Genomic DNA, 22,916 nt, shown 5'->3' on the forward strand with positions numbered 1-22,916 from the left:
GTTTCCATGCCCTCTCCAGGCACCACTCTCCCCTAAACTCCACCTGTTCACCAACCCGGAAGCTCTGAGTCTGGTCCTTTTAGGTTTTTTATGGAGGTTTCATTACATAGGCCTGCTTGGTTAAATCATTGATCAACCTCCAACTGGTTCAACCTCCAGCCCCTCTTCCCTACCTGGAGGTCAGGGGATGGGAATGAAAGTTCCAACCCTCTAATAACACGGTTGAGTCCCTTGGCAACTGGTCTCAATTTTGGTGCAAAGTCAGCTCATTAACATAACAAAATACACCTTTATTGCTCTCTGCACTCAGGAAATTCCAAGTTTGGAGAGCTCTGTGCCAGAAATTGGAGGAAGACCAAATATATACATCTTATTATAAATCACAAATGGGTTCCACGTGTTCTATGGCCTTTATATACCTTGTCCACCAGTTTCCTTCACCTCAGCCCCCAACCTGGCCCCGGGGCTGGAGTTTGCCCTCTATCTGAGTCACTCAGAGCACTGAATTCAGTGAACAGCTAAAAAACTGGAAAACGTTCATCCCTGTAAAGGATATTGTTTCTTTCTTCACAATGGAAAGATTCATTTTGGTTGTATTCAAAAAGGGAAAAACATTCCTAAAAGTGAACCCTTTTATACCAGCTATCCTTCTTTCATTTCATCTGTTGAACTTATAAAAAGAGAGCCCCTGGGTGTCCTCATGTGATCGTAGGTAAGAGTTGGAAAATCTGATCCCCTTGCAGGCCACATTCAACACAATCAGCGATAATTAGAGACCCTCGTTTACCAAGCATGCAACGCCCTGAACTCAGGACACAAGGACCCTCTGCCTACTGCAGAACCTTTGCCAGCCTCCAGTCTGGCAGACACTAATCAGGAGCTGTGTGCCTGTGTGTGTGGAGCAGGGAGGGGGTTCTAAGGCCACACACACCCCCAGGCAAGCCTTTATGGAAAAATTTCTCCCACTTTTGAAGAGTGTTTTCAAGGCAACAAATATGACAGAGAGATGGAGCAGAAGGCCCTGCGCAGCCAGAGGGTCTCACTGTCCCTGCCCAGGCTGCCTGGCGCTGCAGGGCTGCCAGAAGCAAGCAGCACCTACAGGCTCAGGGCGAGCTGGGCAAAGGAGGCCTGAGACCGCTGCCACCAGTTTCCTCTCCATCCTTTACAAAATGTGCAAAACCGGCCAAGCTGGGCTAAACTGAATAGGAAGGACTCTGGAACCATGAAGCAGGAGCCCAGACTCCTCGGACCTGCAGGAGGGAAGAGGTCAAGGAGGCCAGGAACAGTCAGTGGAGCAGAGTGGTCTCAGGCGGGACACGTGCCTGAGAACACGCACTGGCACACGTGTGCACTCAAGCTCCAGCGCACACACATGCACGGGGGGGGGGACGTGCAAGCCGACACTGATGCGCATTCGCCTACACCCAGCTCGTGTCGCGCGTGCTCACACTGGAACGCGTGCACGTGCGTTCACACACACATGCTGTCAACAGGTGTAGAACACGAGCTGGGCTTGTAGCCGGGCCGGTGGACGCGCCTCTGCTGCGCCCTCAGACTCCTGGAGCTAGTAGCACAACGGCGCAGTCCCCGACCTGGGCCGGGACCAGCCGGCGACCGCAAAGCCTCCGCGATCGATGGCTACACCTAGGCCCCCAGAAGCCCCGGCACAGGCCAGTCAGCTGCTGCCCAGACCCCAGGGCCAGGAGCGCAGCTACATCCCAGGAGGACGAAGCTTCCTCGACCCCCCTCGTCTCCCATCACTTCACAGACTCGAGAGAAAAGCACATTCGTGTATACTCAGATCTGCGCATCCCTAAGGAAGTCCGGGCACCCCTGCTTCGCAGCTGATCTCCCCACGGGGCGGGAGGGCGGACCCAGCGGGACCCAGGCGCCGTTCTGCCGCATTCCGGCGGGCGGCAGGTGTCCGGCCATTGGATGCGCCGCTCCGGCCCTCGGGAGTGGGGATCGGGGCGCAGCGCGGCGAGGTGCCAGCCAGTGCAGCCGTGCGTGGACTGCAGGTCCGGAGAACAGAGCGGGTGGCCCGACCTGCTGACGCCGCCGCCCCGCGCTCGCGGTCCCCTCTCCACCCGCGTGCCCCCGGGACGGACGGCAAGGTGCCGACCGCGGGCCAGCGAACGCCCGGGTTCTCCCCGGTCCTCCTCCCCTCGCGCCTCACCCCGCCGCCCTCTCTCGCGTCTCTGTCGCCCCCCTCCTTTCTCCCCTCGCTTCGTCGCCCTCCCCTCCCCTGCCCTCGCCCTCCCCCTCCCCCGCTCTCCCACGGTGCGGGCGGGTTCTCCGCCACCGCCCCGCCGCCGCGGCCGCCACTCCGCCCCCAGCGCGGCGCGGAGCCGCAGTAATAACCCCGGCGCGGGCGGCGCAGTGACTGCGGGCATCGTCCTGCGCGCCGGTCGGGCTGGTCCTCGGTGCCCACTTGCACGGTCGCGGGGCTGGGTAGCATCCGCGGCCCCGGGCCCCTGCGAGCGCCCCTGGATGGAGCCGTGCGTCCTCCCCGCGGGGGCGCAGCGCCGGCTGCAGGCGCAGGGCGCGCGGGGCAGCCCGGCCATGCTGGCCCCCGGCTGCGCGGCGCTCTGCCTGCTGCTACTGGCGCAGGTGGGTGTGCAGGTGAGTCCCCGACTGCGGGGGCAGGGTCCCCCGAAGCTCCCCTCGCGCAGCCCCCGTCTCACCGAGGTGTCGCCGCTGTTTTCCAGCAGGCACCTGCGTGCGCCGTGGGACCCACAGCGGCCTCGCCGGGGAGCCCGAGCGTCCGGCGTCCTCCTGGCCCCGCGGAGTGGCCGGGCTGGGTGGAAAAGGGCGGTAAGTGCTGGAGGGGGGTTCGAATCCTTGCAGTGCAGCAGCTTGCAAACCCTCTAAGGCTAGTTTACCAGGCTTTGCAAATGTTCATAACTCTGGGAATTCTCTGTAAGGTGCTGTCGTGCTTCTTTCCAACCGTAAGAGCGAGCGCCTCTGAGTCAACTTTCACCAATATTTATATTGTTTCCCTGTAAAACAGAAATGGCTTACCAGCGTTATTACCATAAACATTAGGGAAGAAAGCAAGGGAATGTATTTATTTAAAAAACAAACACACACACACACACACAATTAAAGAAGGAGGAAATAATCTAGGAGTTGTATTAATGTATACACAGCAATTATAAAGAGCTTATTATGCCTTTCTCCATCCCCTCGTCCCCTCCCCCTCCTGTCACCCCTCTGGCCTTTTAAAATGAACATCCTTCACTGTCAGAGCACGGGACAAAAAGACAGTCATTTTGCTCAGTATTTCTCACCTTAGTTTCAAAAGGGAGGTCTTCAAGAGTTGGCAGAATGGGTAATTAGCGTTTTGTGACGTCACAAGCAATGTCCAAGTCCTGTGTCATGATTTGCCAAAAAACAAGTCTGATCTTTCTGCAGTGTGTGTTTTTCCTTTCACTGCTCACAAGCGGCATTTATCATTTCATGCCTCAGGGGATGGACCTCTCTGTTCTGAACTGCTTTTGGGTAAACCGGAAAGCAGGTGTGGAATGTCGGTAGCTACCGGGTTTTTAATCTGAACCCAGTCCACTGGCAGTTGCTAAATATGAGTACTTTGCATCAATTCCAACAATGCATTGCCATCTCAAATGTTATTAGTGACTTACAGAGGAAGAGCTAGGTTTTATTATCCCAACCTATTTTCAGAAAACCTAGAAAATTTGAGTTAATAATCAAGAATTTCTGAGTGTAGTTTCTTCATATTGATAAAATTCCATAAAGACAATCATTTAATATATGCATTAATTATTGAAATTCTCTCCTCCCGAGGGCTGTACGACGAGTCTATCAATAGCGATCAATCCGATGAACGCGGGAACATAGGAACTTTTCCGCGACCACCAGAGGGCGCTAGATGTAAATAATAGAAAACGTTTAAAAATTACTTGTCACTATGTATTTGCAAGAGAAAGTTATCTATTTAAAGCTCACTTCCTTGGTCTTGCCCTTGTCTTCTTTAATGTTTCTCTTACGACTCATTCTAGTATGTAGTTATTTATATTGTAGTTAGCTGTCTTCTTCCACTTAAAAAATTTTTTTTGTGAAAATTCTAGTTTTCTAAAATCATGAAAATTCCTGAAGGTCTCAGGAGAATTTTCAGAGTGTTTTCTAGTAGTTATGGGGTTTTCTGTGAGGTAAGAGCATTAGAGATAGAGAACCACTTCCAGGAGGAGAAGCCAAGACTTCCTGCCCGAGGGTGCCCTTCTCCTAGGGAGGAGCGTCCTGCAAGCTGGACCCCAGCCTGGCTGGCATGTGGCTGTAATCACCTGGCACCTCAGCTGGTGTCACAAGCCCAGCGTTCCCATGACAACCACTTAGCTCGCTTGGTCAGAACCTCAGGGGGAAGGTGGGAGCCATCATCATTGAGGTTCTCGCCTAGTGGACACACCACTCCCTCATCCCTCACGGTGCAGGTGTTTTAGGTCTTTAATTACAAAAGGCTAAGTTGAGAGAGTGGGTTTCAGTGGAAAGCTTTCACACGACCAGACAAAGACTCTTTATGCTTAGCAGTGTTACCTCTTTTGACCTAGGGTAGCAGATGTGGAATAGACTTTGTGTGATGCTGTGGTTAGTTTACTGTTGCATGTCTGGGTATCCCTTCACAACACAAAGGTGCCTTTGAAATAACTCTTTGGCCATAAAGTTTGTTTAACACATATTTCAACCTATATTGCCAATGTTCCTGGGAGTCTGGAGTAATTATGCAATAAGATAGGGAACTCCATGTATTCTGTGAGGCAACAATAGATAACTTCATTGAGGTCAATTCTATTTTCAGACCTTCAGTACACCCATTTCATTTTGGTGGATTCAACATAGCTTTTCCCTAATAGGAGCCTCGAATGCTTTCCCCACAAATTTACCTTTGTCATAATAATAGTGGGTCTTGTTAAGAGCAAACACATAGCACGAGTTTGTTAACTTTTAAAAATCTAGAGTGAATTAAGCTTCCAGGTCAAGAGTCAGAAGTTCTTTAGAACTTTGTTTCATTGGACATGAGAGATCTGTGTTTGTGTGTGTGAATCTAAAGTATATACTGATTTATATTCACACGTTCACGTGACTTGAGATGGGGCAGTTTGGCCCAGGGATCTGCTAGTAAATGTTTAACAACAGATTCTCCAGGCCTCTGATTTTGTAACATTTGCTGGTTCCCATGGGGTAAATACTCCCACCATGGCTGATTTCAAGCTGTGGATGTGAAGCCATTGAACACAGAGTTAGGACTTGATGTGCAAAATCTGTTCTCCGCAGCTGGTACCAGCAGACCTAGCATGCTCACAGGTGCTCCACACCTCATGCCCTCAGTTTGGAGCTGGAGTCTTCCTAGACTTGATGCTGTGGTCAAAACACCTTTTGAAATGAAGTAGATCAGGGTGCTGACTGAAGCAGCCATGTGTGAATCTCTCCTCCTTAGAAAAACCTGTGTAGGACCGAGGTCTTGTTTCAGGGATTCTCAAGGATCAGGAATCTCACTAAATTCTTTATTCTTGAAATCACAAGCCAGTAGTTTGGGGGATTACAATCTTAAAACATAAGCTCAAGAGTTAGTTTAAAATTGTCATTTTATAGCAATGATCTATTGCCTTCTGCATGGGGAGAAGCTATGCTTACTTTGTTCATTCATAGAATTCTTTAGCTATGACCCTTTTCACATTTATTTATACATAACCAACAGTGCATATCTGCACTAAGGACTGCTCTTTGATGAAATCAGGGTTTCTCTGCCTTGGCACTCTTGACCTTTTGTTATGGGAACCTGTTCTGTGCATGGAAGAATGTGTAACAGCCTCCCTGGATTCACCCACTACATTCCCAAAGCACCACTATCCCCTGCCCTTTCGTGAAAACCAAAATGTCTCCAGACATCCCAAGTGTCTCCTGTGGGCAGGGGTGTGGGGTAGCACTCCCGCTGAGAACCACTGGACTAAATTTTCACCCATGTGCACCCTCACTCTCAGAAGGGATCGTAACTGGTTACAAGAAGTGGCTTTGCAGCGGTTGGAGCTGGTGTTCTGGGCAGGCTCAGGGCAGTTCTCCAGAACTGATCATTACCTTGTCAGAAATTTTGTGAGCTGGTGTGCTGAAAATCAAAATAGGTAAACTTGGGTGAAATAAATAATATTAAAAGCAAGATTAAAACTCTGAAAACTCATCACTTCACAATTCTTTAAGTTTTGAGGTTACGTCTCCTCTTGAGGTTCTTCGTCTGTATTGCCTCTGTATGGTGGAAATACTTTATAATGGTGTGCTACCATGCAAACCTCTAAACTCCGTGTTCAGTGAGGTCACATGGTCATTGAAATTAGCCATGGTGGGAGTCTTTATACCAGGGAAACTGGCAAGTGCCTTCAACTAGGCTACCCCATGACCCCCACCCGTAGCTGGTTGTGAAAAATGTACCAGCACAACACGTGCGTTTCTGTACAACAGGCTTAAAAGTTGTCATTTTGAAAAATAGATATTATATGTCTCCCTACCAATAAAAGATAAAGAGTGTATGCCCTCCAAAGTAAAGGTCATAAAAATGGCCTTTTAATGGTAATCATCTTTTTATGTGCAATAAATCTGCTCACTAGCCAGTGTTTGGAACAGTCCACCTGCTTTGTCCTCATTCCACGGCCTCTGTTGGGATGGAAACAGGCTAGTGTGAGGTGCAGACACTCCCTGAGAGCCCGCAGGTCAAGAAGAAAGTTATTAACACGACCACGTCACACCAGCTTTTCCCCCGAGTCCGGAAGGCCGGGGATGAGGAAGGTGGTTTGGAAAAATGCAAACTAAATGAGCAAGTGCTTTTCACTTTTTTTTAGGAGTAGCTGGGAACAGACTGTGATCACATACTTGCACCAGGCACATTCATTCCTAATTTGTTTCCCCCTATGTTTTTTTTTATCATTGCATAGAATTTAAGCAAATTTATTTTACTTTCTCATTGTCCTAAGTAAAGTATGAAGTGATCCCAGTGTATTTTGCCTTGGCAGACACGAGTGCCCCACTTTGACATGTATTTCCAAGGCTGGTTGTCGAGTTGCCAGCCAGAACCTGCTTCCTGTCTAATCTGCATGGGCCACAGCTCACTAGGTACCTGCACTGGGCATGTGGGGCAGGCCTGTGGGCCCAGGAGGGGCCCTTTGACCTGAGGAAACAGGAAGCCTGGGCTCAAGCAGGCCATCGCTAAGCTTTTGGTTATCCTGCCGCCTGATGGGTTGGCAGCCGGGCCTCTGACTCTCACCTTGCCGTGGGCCTCAGCCCAGGGGACTCTGGACGGTGCCTTTCCATCCCTGGCTTTCTCTGTCTCTCCCAAAGCCAAACACATGCCTTTTAGGACCATACCTTGGCTGCCACCCTCTCTGTTCCAGTGTTACCTTTCAAATACCTGCCAGGATAGCCCAGGGACATGTGGGCAAGTACCTATACCAAAAGAGTTCTGGTTGTGAAGAAAACTTACTTTTTCCAGAAAAAAATAATTTACCTGAGGACAGTTCACTTATGACCAAATAGCACTTCTGTAGGACGCTGTTTTATTTTATCTCATAGCTCCAAGAAGCATGTCCAATTCATGCTAAAGGCCCGGTTATTAAGTATCTAACAGAAGAGTCTCCCAAAAGCATATATTGGCAATAAAAGGGGAATATATATAATTTCTTAGGATGTTAGAATCATGATGAGAATATGAGAATCAGGTCTTGTCATACACGTAAGAGGAAGTTGCATTTTGGATCGTTAGGGACTTTCCACCTCAGTGTAGGGCTAGCCCTCTGGGGCTTGGGTCTGACATCCATTTCAAAGACAGCTCAGAGGAAGCTTGGAGAAAGCCTGACATCCTATTCTGTTATTTTCTGGTGTTTAGACAAAATGCAGGCTAGGAAGCCGGCCCTCTCCAAAGGTCCATCGCTGGCATGCAGATGGAGACACTCACAAGATATGTTTAAATATTTGAAAGGTAGAAGCCAAGCTAAGAGATTGTTAACTAAAATATTTTGTAGCCTCTGCTTTGACAAATCTACCTTCGCATGATCTAAAAGTCCAGGTTCAAGTTTAGAACATGGCAGTGCAATAAGATCCTACCTCTGGCATAAAGCCCACCCCTAGGTCTCTAGTCCACGTCTGTCCTGCCCTCCCAGAAACAACCTCTCCCTGACCTCTGGATGGCAGAAATGATGTGTTAATGGTGGGAATGAAAGGAAGAATCCCTGTCAAAGCAATGAAAAATACATGATGCTAGAAGGGAAGACACCTCTTTGGAGAAGACAGTTATGATATTCGAGAAAGGCAGGTGAGGACCACCGCCCAGGATTCTGGTGGAGTTACAGTTGTTTTCTCCATACTTTGCACAGAGAAGGGAATGACACAAATGCTCCCCAAACTATAAGACAGTCTGTGACAGAAGCCTGGCAGATCATATGGGTGCCCCAAATCTGTTAGCTCCTTGGGATTTTCTTGACTTTTTAAAAATAAATCGTTTATTTGAATACATTTTTACCTGGTATAATACAAATTAGAATTGGAAGAAGAGTGTGGTGCATGTCTTTGAACAACCTTGAAGTGTGAAATGCCAAGAAGCCAGGCCAAAGGCTCAGCAGTGGTTTTCATTTGGAGAAAAGACACATCTGAGCATCTACCATACCTGCATTCTGCCTTTTCTGCTGTAATTCAATGATTTAATAATTAACTATTTAAAAATTAAATGCCAAAGAATGTCCATCGTATTTGTATTTTTAACTGTTTTCTGAAAAATGATCAGTATTTTTAAGCTAAACTTTCTTATCAATAGACTAAAGATGTTGGTAAAAGACAATATGACTAAAGGAATATTTAAAGCTATAAAAATAATGACATTATAATTACTCTACAGTAATTGCTCTGTAATCTGAAAAGCCCATTCTTAGTTTCATTTGCTCTGTAATATGTTTCTCCTTAGAAGTGTCATAGCATTTGCTGGTTTGGTAATAACACATTATAGGAACAACAGTGACTTTGCAAAAGGCCCCTTTTAAGATTTTGCCTTTTAACTCCGATTTTATTCTTTCTGTAGTTCGGATTTGAGGCTGGGTGGTCGTGGACGCTTCCTCCATCCTTTTTTCCTGGGTGAAAACACTATCCGGTAGTAAATGATATTCGAAGACTTCCTGATCCTTTTCAGAATCCTGAAATTACTCAGCCACACCCCCTCTCTCACTTTCAGAGTATGACCTGGTGTCTCCCTACGAGGTTGACCACAACGGAGACTACGTGTCCCACGAAATCATGCACCCCCAGAGGAGGAAAAGGGCGCTGGCCCAGCTCGGAGCTGACTCTCTGCACCTTCGGCTGAAAGGCTTCAGGCACGACTTCCACCTGGATCTGAAAACTTCCAGCAAGCTGGTGGCGCCTGGATTTCTCGTACAGACTTTGGGGAAGGGGGGCACTAAGTCGGTGCAGACTTTCCCACCCGAGGATTTCTGTTTTTATCAAGGCTCGTTACGATCCCACAAAAGTTCCTCAGTGGCTCTTTCGACCTGCCAAGGTTTGGTGAGTACTGTTGTTGCCGCCTGTTGTGAGGCCGTGGGGGCAGGGATGTAGGGAAGGGAGCAAGTGACAAGATTGGGCTCCTTCTCCCATTATTGCAGTACAGATTTCTTTGCTCTCTCAAAGCAGAAGGAAAATTGCCAAGCAATGCTTTCTAAGATATGCTGGGCGCTTCCTATCCCCAATTTGGAAACAGCATCCGGGTTCCGCCTTCTGTTGTCGTTGGTCTACAACGATTGTGGCAGAGCACTGCAGTTTGGAAACGGTGCGTGAGAACTTACGGACAAGTCTGAAGACTTTGACTTCTTTGGGGATGGTTTTACTCTGACTTACTGGCTACTCTAACTTGCTGGTCACTTACTAGCACTGAAGGAATGTTTTCATCTTGAATAGAACAACAGGTCAACTGATTGGCGATGTGCTTGAAAGCACTTTATTTCTGTCATCTGATGTTGATAATATATTTACAGATTAGAACATTCATTTCAGAAACAGTGGTGAATCCATGTCAGGGCAGTGCTGATCTTATGGGGCTAAAGAATCTATTAGTGCTTTCTTCATTTTCTTAATATCTGACTTAGACATTAAACATCCTTAGATGCTTCAGGTGGTCCCCTTTGCTTGGATCCTAGAGTGAGGAGCATCTGGCCAAGTTGAGAAGGTATCTAAATCCCTCAGGCTGACCTAAGCTGAAACTTTAATGGCTTACCTTTTACTTTTCTTAGAATATTTCCATAACTTTCGGGAAGGAAATCTTAGTAGATGCTTAGATTCTTGGACACAAATTGATTAGTCAGACACAGATGAGGGAGACATGACATAAGTAGCAGAGTAAAAAGGTGTGGTCCAAACAATAAGGTCTTGATCATGTTAAAGGTTTGGCAAATAGATTTTTGAACATTTGTTACATCTCCAGAAAATGATCTAAGCCTGTCTTATTCCTTTCCCTCGTTGAAAAGAGATAATTCAGACTCTACATCTCATAAGGATTTTGTGTACATGTATGTGAATACTGGATGCTGAAGGCACATTCATAACCAATTCCTTAAAATACTAAATATGTGGAAATGCTATGTCCTGTTATTTTTTTAAAAAATATTAACATTCTGCTTTTTAGGGGGAATTCAGTTTGGGCTGGGCTCATATCTACTTTCTTTGGAAAGACTTTTGTTTTGAGAATGGATACAATGGGGAATAGTCAAGGGTGGGGTGGTGGTTATTTGGCACACTTGTTAAGCATAAGGACAGTGTGGTTGATTTCTCCCATGCCGTCTCAACAAAAGTAGATCTTTCTTAATGAAAGAGCTAGAATTCTTCATGTAATGCACTAAAGGGAGATATCTCTTCCTTGGCTTTCTTCAACAAAGGCTTGCTCAGACCAGAAATGGAAGCCATCTGTGTGGTAAGGAGATGCGCCATGCCCTTCAGAGCACTCTTGGATTTGTGAAGACTGAGCAAGGTGCTTTCTTCCCATTAGCCCAGCAGGGGTGCAGGCTCGTGGATGCCCCTGGTCTCTGTGAGCCTAAGGCTTCCCAGTGATGGCGTGACAGCTGAGCTATGCCCTGGAGTCTGTCCCATGAATAGAGTTGGCTGACAGCAGCTTGAAATTTCTGGCTCTCTTTGAACTCAATGGGAGTTAACAGCGAAAGTTGTAAATGACAACTACATGAAAGATAAAGAAGTGAAAAGAACAGGAAAAAGACTCCTCTGGATAATAAACACTGGAATGTAATATTTTGGTGAATGCAATAGAAAGCTGTGTGCTTTCACCATTCATCTTCCAAATACATTAATTCCAACTAAAGTGATATTTTGTCTGTAGATGGTCACTACAAACATGACCTCAATTAGACTTATGAGTGTGAGATCCAGGGGCATTTGCCGTATGATAGGACAAATCAAAGGCATTCTAAAGAAGAAAAGGGGAGGATTAAGAAGTCCTCTCTCTTAGCCAGATAATAAAGTTATTGAATGGAAATGCCCCTCAAGTAGTTGCCAAGTCTGTTACTTATTTCCTGATTGATCGTTACCCCATCTGTCCTCTTTCAAATCTGTTAACACATGAAGAAAAGTAGCATACCTTTTGCATTAGATGACGGTTCCTTTTTTGTTATTTTGGTCCTTTCAGGTTCTAATTGAAGTTCCAGGTAGATCTCAGTTAAGCATTTTTTTAATTTGGTTTCTAGATGACTCAGCTATCTGATGGGAGTCAGGAGTGTGGTTCTAATTTATAGTAAATACATATTCTTAGTAAATACATATTCTTAAAGAAGAAAGACAAAACTAAAATGAGCATTGTACTTTGCATCTCTTGTGAATAATGAATGTCATGTGCTTCAGAAGTGTGTCTCACTGGAACCTGTCAAAGTTGCATCCAAGGAGTGTATTGTCTGATGAGACAAGCAGGGAATAGGCAATTTTACTGAAGAGTGATGAAATAAGGACAAATATGGGTGCTAGGAGAACTGAAATGAAGATGCCTCACCCTATCTTGGTGAGAGACAGCAGCATCGGGGTAGGTTTCTGGAGGAAATATTGTCCAAGACAAATCCTTATTGTAGGATTGGAATGTGATGCTCATGAATGGAAGAGTAACAAGCCATCTCAGGGAAGATGATGGAGACCCGTCAAGCTCATGGAATCCTTGATAACACCATCCATGACTGTTCAGAGATTAATATTTGTATGTGAAGCCCAAGTATAGTAAACTAAATAAGGTCTGTAAGCCCTAAAATGACTTCTAGAGTCACTCTGACATTGCCACCAAGTATATTGATTCAAGATATTTCTTATTTTGCTAAATAAGATTAATAAAAAAAAATAGTATCTGTTATACTTATGTCTCTACCAAAATGACATAACAAATCTGTTCTGATTACCAAACACAAGCACATAAACGTGTGTCACACAGCAGGTGCTTTTCAGTACTTGTTAAATAATGGATAGAATTACTGGGTGTCTTACAGTGTAAGAAACAATGATGACAATGACAGTAGCAGAGGGAACAGTAATAAGTTACTGAATGTTATTTGCCAAATACTTGCCTAATAGCTTCCCATTTGTTATCTCACTTAGCCTAATGATAACTCTAAGAGATAGGTACTATTTTTTTTAACAGCTTTATTAAGATATAATTTATATATCATAGAGTTTCACCCCTTGAAAATGTATAATTCAGTGTTTTTTTAGTCTATTCCCTGACTTCTGCAAACATCACCACAGTCTAATCTGAGACATTTACATCACCTCAAAAAAAAAAAAAAAAAAACCCAGTCCAGTCCGTCCCATTTCTCTCAAGCCCTCATCAGTCCTAGGCACCCATTAATCTGTCTTCTTTGCTTATAGATTTCCTAATCTGGCCATTTCTGATAAATGGAAGCATACGATACGTGGTCTTTTTTGACTAGCCTCTTTCACTTAGTATACTGTGTGTTTAAGGTTCACCCATGTTGTAACATGTTTAAAGATTTCATTATTTTTATTAGTAAATAATAATCCTTTGTATACATATGCCACTTTTTTTTTATTTTAATGCCTATCAATTGATAGACATTGTTTGTATTTTCTTTGGTTGTGTGAATAATGTTGCTATGAACATTTGTATACAAGTTTTTGTGTAGACATAAGTTTTCATTTTTCTTGAGTATTTACCTAGAAGTATAGTTAGTGGATCCTATGGAAACTCTAAGCTTAAACTTTTAGGAGATTCTAAACTGTTTTTCACAGTAGCTGCACCATTTTATGTCTACCCAGCAATGTATAAGGGTTCCAGTTTCTCCACATTCCAGACAACACTTGTTCTTGTCCACCTTTGTTTCTTATAGACATCCTAATGGACATAAAGTGGTATTTCACTGTGGTTTTTGTTTACCAGGTAGAGATTATTGGTTGGCAATTTTTCTTGTTGTTGTTGTTTTGTTTTGTTTTGTTTTTCCTTCAGCACTTTGAATATACCATCCTACTGCCTTCTGGTTTCCATTGTTTCTGATAAGAAGTCTGCTGTTTATCTCGTAGTTTTGTTATACTTAAAGCATCGTTTTCCTGTTGCTGTTTCCAATGTGTTATTGTCTTTCAACATTATTACTGTCAAGTGTATAGGTGTAAGTATCTTTGAATTTATCCTTCTTGGGATTATATGAGCATCCTGAATGTTCATATTAATATTTTTCCTCAATTTGAAAAGTACGTGACCATTGTTTCTTCAAATATATTTTTCTGCTCCTTTCTCTCTCTCCTCTCCTTTGGTACTCCCACTATTCATATGTCGGTGTGCTTAATGATGTAGCAGGTTTCTCTGAGGTTCCATTCATTTTTCTTCATTCTTTTTCCTCTGTGCTCTTTAGATTGTGTAATCTTGATTGATTGATCTGCAAGCTCACTGATTCTCTGCTGGCAGTTCAAATCTACTGTTAAGCTTCTGCAGTAAATTTTTCATTTCAGATATTGCACTTTTCAACTTCAATTTGGTTCTTTTTATAATTTCTCTTATTCTGTATTATATGAAATACTGCTATGAGGCCTTGCTTTAATTCTTTTGATATAGTTTCCTTTGGTTCTTTGAACATGTTTATAATAGTTGCTTTGCAACCTTCTCTTAATTGCTTGCAAGTAAGATACCCATTATTTTTGACAATACCATTAGACATGAACTTTCACACACTCTGTTCCAAATATAACCATTCATTTTAAGTGAGCTTCTTGTTCTTAGAGCTTGCTTCTTGCTTCTCTTCCTGGGAAAAATGTGTGTGCCACATTTTGGAGCTGGAACTAGTAGTATGCTTCTCCTCCCAAAGTGACACCCCTACTCTATGAGTGGAGCTCTGGGTGGAAATAGTAGCTCCTGGTCTTCTCTGCTTTTGCTTCCTGGCTTGAAATTTCTACCATACAAATGTTCCTGGTTGGGGATGTTCAAGGATCAATTATTCTCAACCTGCTGAGCCTGGAGTAGAGCTTCCATCTTATAAGCAGGGGCTGTTTAGCACAAGGGAAATCAGTTCTTATGGCCATGCCTGTCCAGAATAGAGCTTCTGCAATATAGAACTGAGGGGATAAGAGATGTTGGTGCCTTGTTTCTCCTGACTTGAAAATACAGCCCTAGAATGGGTGTTGGGCGGGATAGGGAGCCCTGGTCTTTTTAGAATATACCTAGAATAGAGCTCTGTCACATTGAGCAGGGGGAAAGGTGAGCATGTGACCATGCTCAAATGTCACCAAATTTTACCATTCTTTTACAGATTTACTAAATTTAATTAGATAGATGATTTTCCACTTTTTTTATTGGAATATGGGAGGGATAAATCAGAAGCTTTGGATGAACACACACACACTACTGTATATAAGATAGATAACCAAAAAGGACCTACTGTATAGCACAAGGAACTCTACACAATATTCTGTGATAACCTATACGAGAAAAGATTTTCCACTATTTATGCCCTTAGGACAATTTCCAGAGACTTCAAATGGGGTGTGTGTGTGTGTGTGTGTGTGTGTGTGTGTGTGCAATTTTCAGCAGGAAAATGGTTGTTTCACTTGAGAGAGGATCTTCCACATTCCTTACACTGCCATTCTGGAAGTCAGTCTCTGCTAAATGCTATTATTAACATATTTTGCAAATCACTGCCCAAAGCTATTTTATTATCCCCATTTTACAGATGATTCCCTAGGTAATTCTTGAAAGAGTGGGATTTTGACCTAAGTTGACTGACTTCAGAAACAACACTTTAAATCACAATACTATTTTGCTTCCCTTAATCATGAGGTCATTGCTGCACTATAGGGACCTACAAGATCATTTATGTGGATTTCCATTGCATCATCCTTGAATACTCTCTAAAGCCTAACGATGTTTGCATTTGGTTTCCACCTCAATACCACCTTCCTCAGTATCAAGCCCTCTCTGAACTTAGTAGGCCCATTTGTAATGTATCAGGCCCTTATATTAAAAAAAAACATGAATTCATTCCATAATCATTTATTTATAAGTTTGTTTTTTTATGCCAGACTGTGAGTTCTTGAAGAGACACTGTTTTATTCATCTTTGTATCCCCAAGTTCCTGTTAACACAGCCTAGTTCTCTTTTTTTTTGCAATGAATGATTGTATTTCAAATTAACAACCAAAAATACTACATCTTCTCAACCTCTATTTTGAGATATGAATAAACATAAAATTCATTTTATAATTCATTTCATATGATTTCCTTCTGTGACTAATGTCAAATAATCTAAATTGTCTTTTGAAGCACAGTTTATTCAGAAGTGGTCTAATCAATAAGATTTCTGACAAACTATTTTTAAAAACCCCCATTGTCAATACTTTAAATGAGGTTTCTTTGGAAATATTTTCTGTTACATGTAACAGGATTAGATTTTCTTAAAGGATTTCATGCACGTTCTGTACTTGGATTAGTACTTTACCAAAAAAATTAAATAAAGAACAGCATCAAATCTATCATCTGTCCTTGGCACAAAATCTGCCTGAATTTTAGCTCCTCTTGTGTAATTGTTAAGGCATTAATGCAAAGGATACATATCACTTCTCCTAAAATCTAATTATTCTCTTGCTTTCAATAGTGTTGGAAAACTTGTAAATGCCACAGTTCTCAGTTCAGTTTAAGAATTCCCTCATTTGGTTGCAGACTTACTTGTGGCCCTGGTTTGAATTGTACTAGGTTTTATTTCCAGATAAAAACTCCAGGGATTCTCTGGAAACTCTAGTCATTGAGAGTTTTCCTAAAGCACCCAATAAATCCTTGGAAACTGTCTGAAATGTTGCCAAGTTTTCAATGGACTTTGAAAAATGTTCTTGAGCCAGGAAAATAAAACAGGAGCAGAAAGGAAGAAGCAACACAGGAGATGGCTAGAAGGGCTAATATGAGTTTTAAAAGAAAAGTATCACTGTCTGAGGAGGCCAGTGATGGCATACCAGTTGAAAATACATCAGGCTTAGGAGACATGCAGGAAAATGGTAGAGAAAATAAGGTTTTTGGATAAAGTATCGCCAAAGTTATTGATTATTAGGAAATTTAAAAGGTGGGTGTGGGGAACTAATTGAAAGTACTGAATCATTACATGAATTTCTGCTAATTACTTAAGAATAAATATAGTATAACTCTTTAAATTGAAAAAATGGAATACAGTTCATTATTACAACTAGATCAAAGTAACATTTATGAGATAATATTTTGTACTTGTTATGACCAGATTTTCCTATTAGCTTACCATTAATTGTAAACAGAAATGAGATGATTAGAGAAATTTAAGTATAAAATGTATGGTTTTGTTCCATTTCCCTTATTTTTCAAGTGATGAACCTGAGAATCAAAGAGGTGGAGTGGCTTGGCCAATATTACAAAGTCAAGTAGAGTTTAGGAAGGTCTAAGGATGTATGTCTTTAGGTTCTCTGTCCTGCGATATTTTCACTGAAACAAACAGGATGCTATTACTTTTCATTATAGTGAGAGATCAGTTGAAGACTTTAAATGTTGGACTATGTGCCAGAGATTTTAAAGATAAAGCAAGGGAGTCCTTGCTCTGGAGGTGTGGGGCAGGTGGCAGTGGGAAAAGGACAGAGTGGCAGGCTTCCTTCTGGTTAGTGTTTAGTGTTCCTGATGCCCTTTGTTGGGAATCACATGTTTCCACTGTATGGCAGCTCTCGTATGGACAGTCTCTATGGCCAATAAAATATTTGCTGTGAGGGTCATCGGAATGGTGTTTATCTCCACAACCAGTATGACCAGGATTTTCTCCAAGGCCAAGATTAGCCTGAGAACAGCCATGTGATCCCCTTCGAGGGGCAAGAATGTGATTCCTGTGGCCAATTCCTCTGGGGGATTACTCAAGTCTAGGATTTTCCAAAGGACAAGGATACTGAAACCTACATTTTCGAGAGTGACTGTTTAAGAGAAAGTCCAGGCCAGAGAGAGTACAAGAGGAGCCCAGATGAAACCAGACTCTTAAAAGCACGGTCCTGCCTTTCCTGAGGCTCAACCAGAGCAGTCTGACTGTATCTGCTTAACACACAGGTAACATTTTTCTTCTTAAATATCACTTTCACCACGAGGACCTCCCTGATCCACCCCCATCTAAAATCACCTACTCTTCCCCCTCCACACATACTTCCTATCCCCTTCCCTATCATATCTGTATTAATCATAGCCCAGTTAGGAAACAGAAACTACACAAATTAATTGAAAAGAGAGAATTAATACAATGCATTAAGTAGGTATTAAAGAACTGAAACAAGAAAAAGAAAATACCCAGATATAACAGGGTAGCAAGTGCAGGAAGCTGCTACTGGACCTGGAGCTGAGGGACTGAGGGAAGAAGTTGGGAGTATTAAAATTTAAATGCTTGGAGCTGGGCTCAAACCCCTGAGTAGGAGGAGCTGGCCAACTGGTGCCAGGGCTGGGAGGGGCAACTTGCTGCTGGTTTTTTAAGTAACCTGTAAACTGCAGTCAGCGGTTGTTACTAGAATTAACTGCCACTGCCAGGATGAAGCCAGGCTGACAGGAACAGGAAGTAGACAGGAAGTCCATGTTGGGCACACAGGAAGTCCACAAGTCCACGGGGGCAAACAGGAAGTTCACAGGGTGAGGACAGGAAGTTCACAGGGTGCAGACAGGAAGTCCATAAATACCAGGCAGGAAGTCTATAAGGAGCAGATAGGAAGTGCACAAGTCCACAGGGGGCAGGCAGGAACAAGTTCTTCCACCTTCTTTGAAATCAGATTTGTAGAGTTCCAGACCCAGTATCTCAAAGCAGAGTTTAAAACGGGAGTTTAGAACTGAGAATGGTTTCCTAATACCAAGCAGGCTATCTATGCTAAATATTGAGAGTATAGCAGGGATTTATGTCTGACTTTTTCTTGCTTTGTCCCCAGCACTTTCAATAATGCCTGACACATATTAAAGCCTGCAATAAAAATGTATTCAATGAACAAATTATTTTTTTAATGGAGAAACTGGAATTCTGGTGCTTTGCAAAAATAATTTGCACAGCCACTGGTCTGAAGGAGTGGAAGGGAGGAGAAACGAAAAGCTGAAATAGTAGGGACATCCCAGCCCTAACTAGGGAAAGGGTTAGACCTCAAGAAATAGACCTCACCAGGCCTGGTGACAGGTTTATTCCTGTGAGGAGATAGAGCTGTCAGACCCATGAATGCAGACATTCCTCCCCTATGATGGACTATTCTTGCCCTTCTTCCTCCCTTGATTAAAATTAAGTCCCATGTGTAGCTTTCCTGGAGGGAGAAGCAGCACAGCATTTCCTCAGTAGGCTTGGAAGTGGTATTTCATGACTTATGACACAGGAATAAACTGGCATTCAGAGGCTCGTGTGTGCGTATGTGCGTGTGTTCAGTGTCTGTGAGTTTGGTTACTCTAAACCACTCCTGAAGGAGACATTGGAGTAGCATCATCTGTAGGCTGAGGCCAAGCTCTGTATCAGAGTGAAATTTTACACTCAGTGGATCTTCTCTTTGCTCATTCTGGATGACAGCCGTCCTCAGTAATCTCACCCCTACTCTTAGGTTCCCTGAGCCTCAAAACTCAACTGGAAGCCACTATTTGGATTTGCTCTTCTGTCTATATTCCAGTCCCCATTTATTCCAAGTATGTGTCATTTTTACTAATTTTGATTCCTTTGTCTAATGACAACATTCATCCTTTGTCCTCTATTGCACATATTTTTCACTGCTCAAGGATTTGTCTTTATTTTTTAAAGAAGAACAACATGTATTTTAAAGACATTAACTTAAGTAAATCCAGTATTTTTAATTAGTAGCAAAATCAGTGCTAATTTCATATTCTCTATTTCTGTGAAATTATAGGAAAACTAAATAAAATTATCTCCTTTGAAATTTTACAATCTAAAGAAATGTAGGCAGGATTCTTTTTTTTTTTTTTTTTTGTATAGTTAGTTTACAGTAAATAGGTGTATCTAGTAAGGCATGCACTGTCAATATATGAAAAGCTACCAGTTACAAAACAAAAATTAAACTGAGAACAACTAAAAACTACAACAACAAAAACTACACACTGTTACCAGATTTACAGTTACATTAAAATGATTGGTTGCGTTTAGCTTAAAAATGGTACTAAAATGATAGAAAACTTCAACAGGCAACGACAGATATCCAGTTCTTCCAGTTTTCTCTCATTGAATAGGTATATCTCCATCCCTTAAGACATTAGAAATTTGGAGTAAGACATGTAAAGTAACATGTAGTTTAGGTAATTGGTGATTTCTTTCAGTATGCAAAGCCTGAGAAAAATATTTGCCTTGATGACCTTAGGGTTATTTCATCATAGTTTCAATTTTCATGTGAATACATTGTATCTTTCTCTCTTAGATGAAAAAGCAGGAGCTATCCCTTAAACGTATTTAAGTTCATGCATGTTGGAGACACTTTGAAAGAAGATTCTTAGTTTTGATTGGGATTGCAGAAATAGCCAGGGCATCCATGCATGGTAGTTCAAGTTGGACCCTGGGAACTGTGAAGAGACATGGGGGAGGAGGGGGTCAGAGACTGTTCCATGAAAGGTGAGACCACCTACCTGCACTCCTACCCTTCTCCTGCTTCCCTCCAGAGAGCAGCCTCATTGGAGGTTGAAAAGCACAGTTCTGATGTTTTCATTTCCTTACTTGTCATGTGCCCATTGCACTCTGGGGAAAGTCCACATCTTCACTGTGGTTGATGATGCCCTTGGGGTCTGCCCTTGCTTGCAACGTCAGCCTCATGGAGGAAGCTCTCCAGGCTTGAGTGGCACCAACTCATTTCTTTCAAGATAAGGCTGAGCTCCTCACCCCCTCAAGGCCTTAGCAAATGCTGTTCCTTCTGCTGCCTGGAACACAATTCCCATCCTTCCTCCTCCAGTTATGCATCAGTTGGAAAGACACTCCCATGAGCCATACTTCTTTGCTGCTGCAGACTCCCTAACAATACACTCATGACTCACCTTAATTTTCTCTTTGAAAGGAATTATTCTTATTTTGGTTACTAGTTTAGTATTTACCCATTTCTCCCACTAGATAGTCAACATCCTAAGGGTAGCACTAAGGGTCAGGATCCCTTAAGGATCAGAGCACCCGCATTGTTCCTGGCCCTTGGAAGGAACAAGATAGATGAGTGGAGGGGTAGGTGGATGGATGGATGGATGGATGGATGGAGGATCCTAGTTTCAGACACTAGTTGGAGAAAGTTCCTGTTTCCAGAGAGAAGGTGCAGTGACTGAAAATCTCTGTCTAGAAATGGCTCTAAGTTGAGTTTGGACAGCATGCATTTCCAGGCACCACACAGATCCAAGCCTGTCTGTTAAGGCTCTGGGAGTGTATTTCCACAGCAAAGAAGAACAGAGCAAGTGCTGTTCACATTCAAGTAATTTCAGAAAAACCCATCTGCTAGTGAGCACTTTGCAATCCTAACCATATGAGTAATTTCTCTAATGACAGAGAGTATCTCTAAATAAATTCTAAATAAGAAACATTGCAACATACTTAGGCAAGAAGGTATGTATAATTTATATAAAGTACAATTTAAGAAACTAAATGGCATTCATCCACCTCTTAGCTTCTTATACCTTACTACACGAGCATAAAGACATAGTAATTTCTGTGTCTCAGTTTCTTGGAAATAATCTGTATTTATCAATCTTATGACCAGGATGGATTGCCTATTACACATGACAATTTCTGAGAAATGATACTCTTCCCTCCGTGAATCCTTCACAAAAGGTGATGCAGCAAGTCTTTTCTATACTAACTTTCAGCAATGTCAGAAAAGCTGACACTTCTCATAAAATAAGAAAAACATTTACTTTGTTTATTTAGTTAAGATACATTAAATATTAAGCAAATGTTTCATTTAGAAGCAAGCTGGTCAACAGCGTTTTAGAGCAGCTACAATTTAAGGGCTGTGATACTTTTCCAGACCAGCAAGGGGAGGGAAAAGCGTGAACTCTCCACATGTGAAGGAAGATACCTACTCAGACATTCAAATAAGAAACAGAGTAAAATGACTCCTTAAGATAAGCAAATGGGAAATTGAATGAAAAACATAGCCTTTGGAATCACACAAATCTTGTTCAAATCTAACTTCTCTTACTACTAGCCAAATTGTTCACTGCTATCTTTCAGTTTCCTTAGTTTGTAGATAACCTTGGCCTCACAAGGTCACATGAGGATTGGGTGAGCTGACATATATATGAAAGACCTTAGCACAGGACTCCTAGTAGGAGCTGAGCAAGTGTCTGTTCTCCTCAACAACCCCCATTACTAAACTATGAAATGTAGATTAAAACCTAACTAGAAGGTGACTGCACACATTGTCATGCAAGCAAATTCAAGTGAAGTTAAAGAACCCAGAGGTGGACTTCCCTGGTGGCACAGTGGTTAAGAATCCGCCTGCCAATGCAGGGGACCCGTGCACCGCAACAAAGAGTAGCCCCCGCTCACCACAACTAGAGAAAGCCGGCGCGCAACAACGAAGACCCAATGAAACCAAAAATAAATAAATAAATAAGTGATGTGTGATCACTACACGCTTATTAAAAAAAAAAAAAAAAAGAAGAAGAAGAACCCAGAGGTGGAGTTCCACTGACCTTCAGAGAAAGAAGACCTGCAGATGAGATGGCGATAGGATTAGAATACTTTGATATTTACACTAAAACCTTTTGGGTGATTTATTGAAAGCACTTAGGATGATTAAAATACATAGCATTTAATCAGGCAATTTAAAATGCGAGGGACTGTTTATGTACTTTTTAGAAGCATTGCTTATGCCCACACATTTGAAAGAAAGTTGTCCATTCCCAACACCTGGGAGATTACTTTGTGCTTACAAGGTATCATAAATGAGAAAAGTACCCAGAATAGCTGACATCTTGGCTTTGTATTCCCCCTGCAGCAGCCAAAGGAGCTATAAACCTTGTTTTATTTGCAGAGATTATCTCTAACTGAAGCTGGGGGAGTTTTGACTATTCCCTTTGCAGGTCATCATTAGGTAATAAAATAAAGGGTGATGGATTGCAGAATAATAAGCCAAAAGAGAAGCTAGGATATTTTATAGCACCAGTCTATGTCTAGATGAAATGTACAAGTATGTGTAGAAGACTTTGGAGAATAAACAGTAAATGTTTAAACATGTAAGGGCTGTGCTGTGTAAGCACGGCATATGTGGAAACAGAAGTCGTTATATGTTTCTTAAGAAGGTCAGTAATATAAGCTGGCCTTTTCTTAACCATTTAGTATCATTAGTCTGAATTTCTAATATTGACTTGACACATACCATAGTTATGTTTACCACTTCAATACATTTTTGTATTTAATATCAATCATAATTTCCTACCTCTGCCTCCAATAATCCAACATGCTG

At 42.6% G+C, this 22,916-nt stretch overlaps 1 protein-coding gene across 1 annotated transcript in view; it reads left to right on the plus strand.

Annotated features, from left to right (window-relative positions):
* The first annotated feature begins 2,562 nt into the window (after positions 1 to 2,562).
* Positions 2,563 to 22,916, plus strand: part of ADAMTS16 (ADAM metallopeptidase with thrombospondin type 1 motif 16) — a 154,976-nt gene continuing 134,622 nt past the window's right edge. The window contains exons 1-3 of the mRNA XM_065874064.1: positions 2,563 to 2,622; positions 2,709 to 2,814; positions 9,221 to 9,546. Of these exons, the coding sequence (XP_065730136.1) occupies positions 2,563 to 2,622; positions 2,709 to 2,814; positions 9,221 to 9,546 (492 nt within the window). The remainder of the gene's footprint in view (positions 2,623 to 2,708; positions 2,815 to 9,220; positions 9,547 to 22,916) is intronic.

The sequence above is a fragment of the Phocoena phocoena genome, chromosome 3, assembly GCF_963924675.1.
Source record: "Phocoena phocoena chromosome 3, mPhoPho1.1, whole genome shotgun sequence".
Lineage (NCBI taxonomy): Eukaryota > Metazoa > Chordata > Mammalia > Artiodactyla > Phocoenidae > Phocoena > Phocoena phocoena.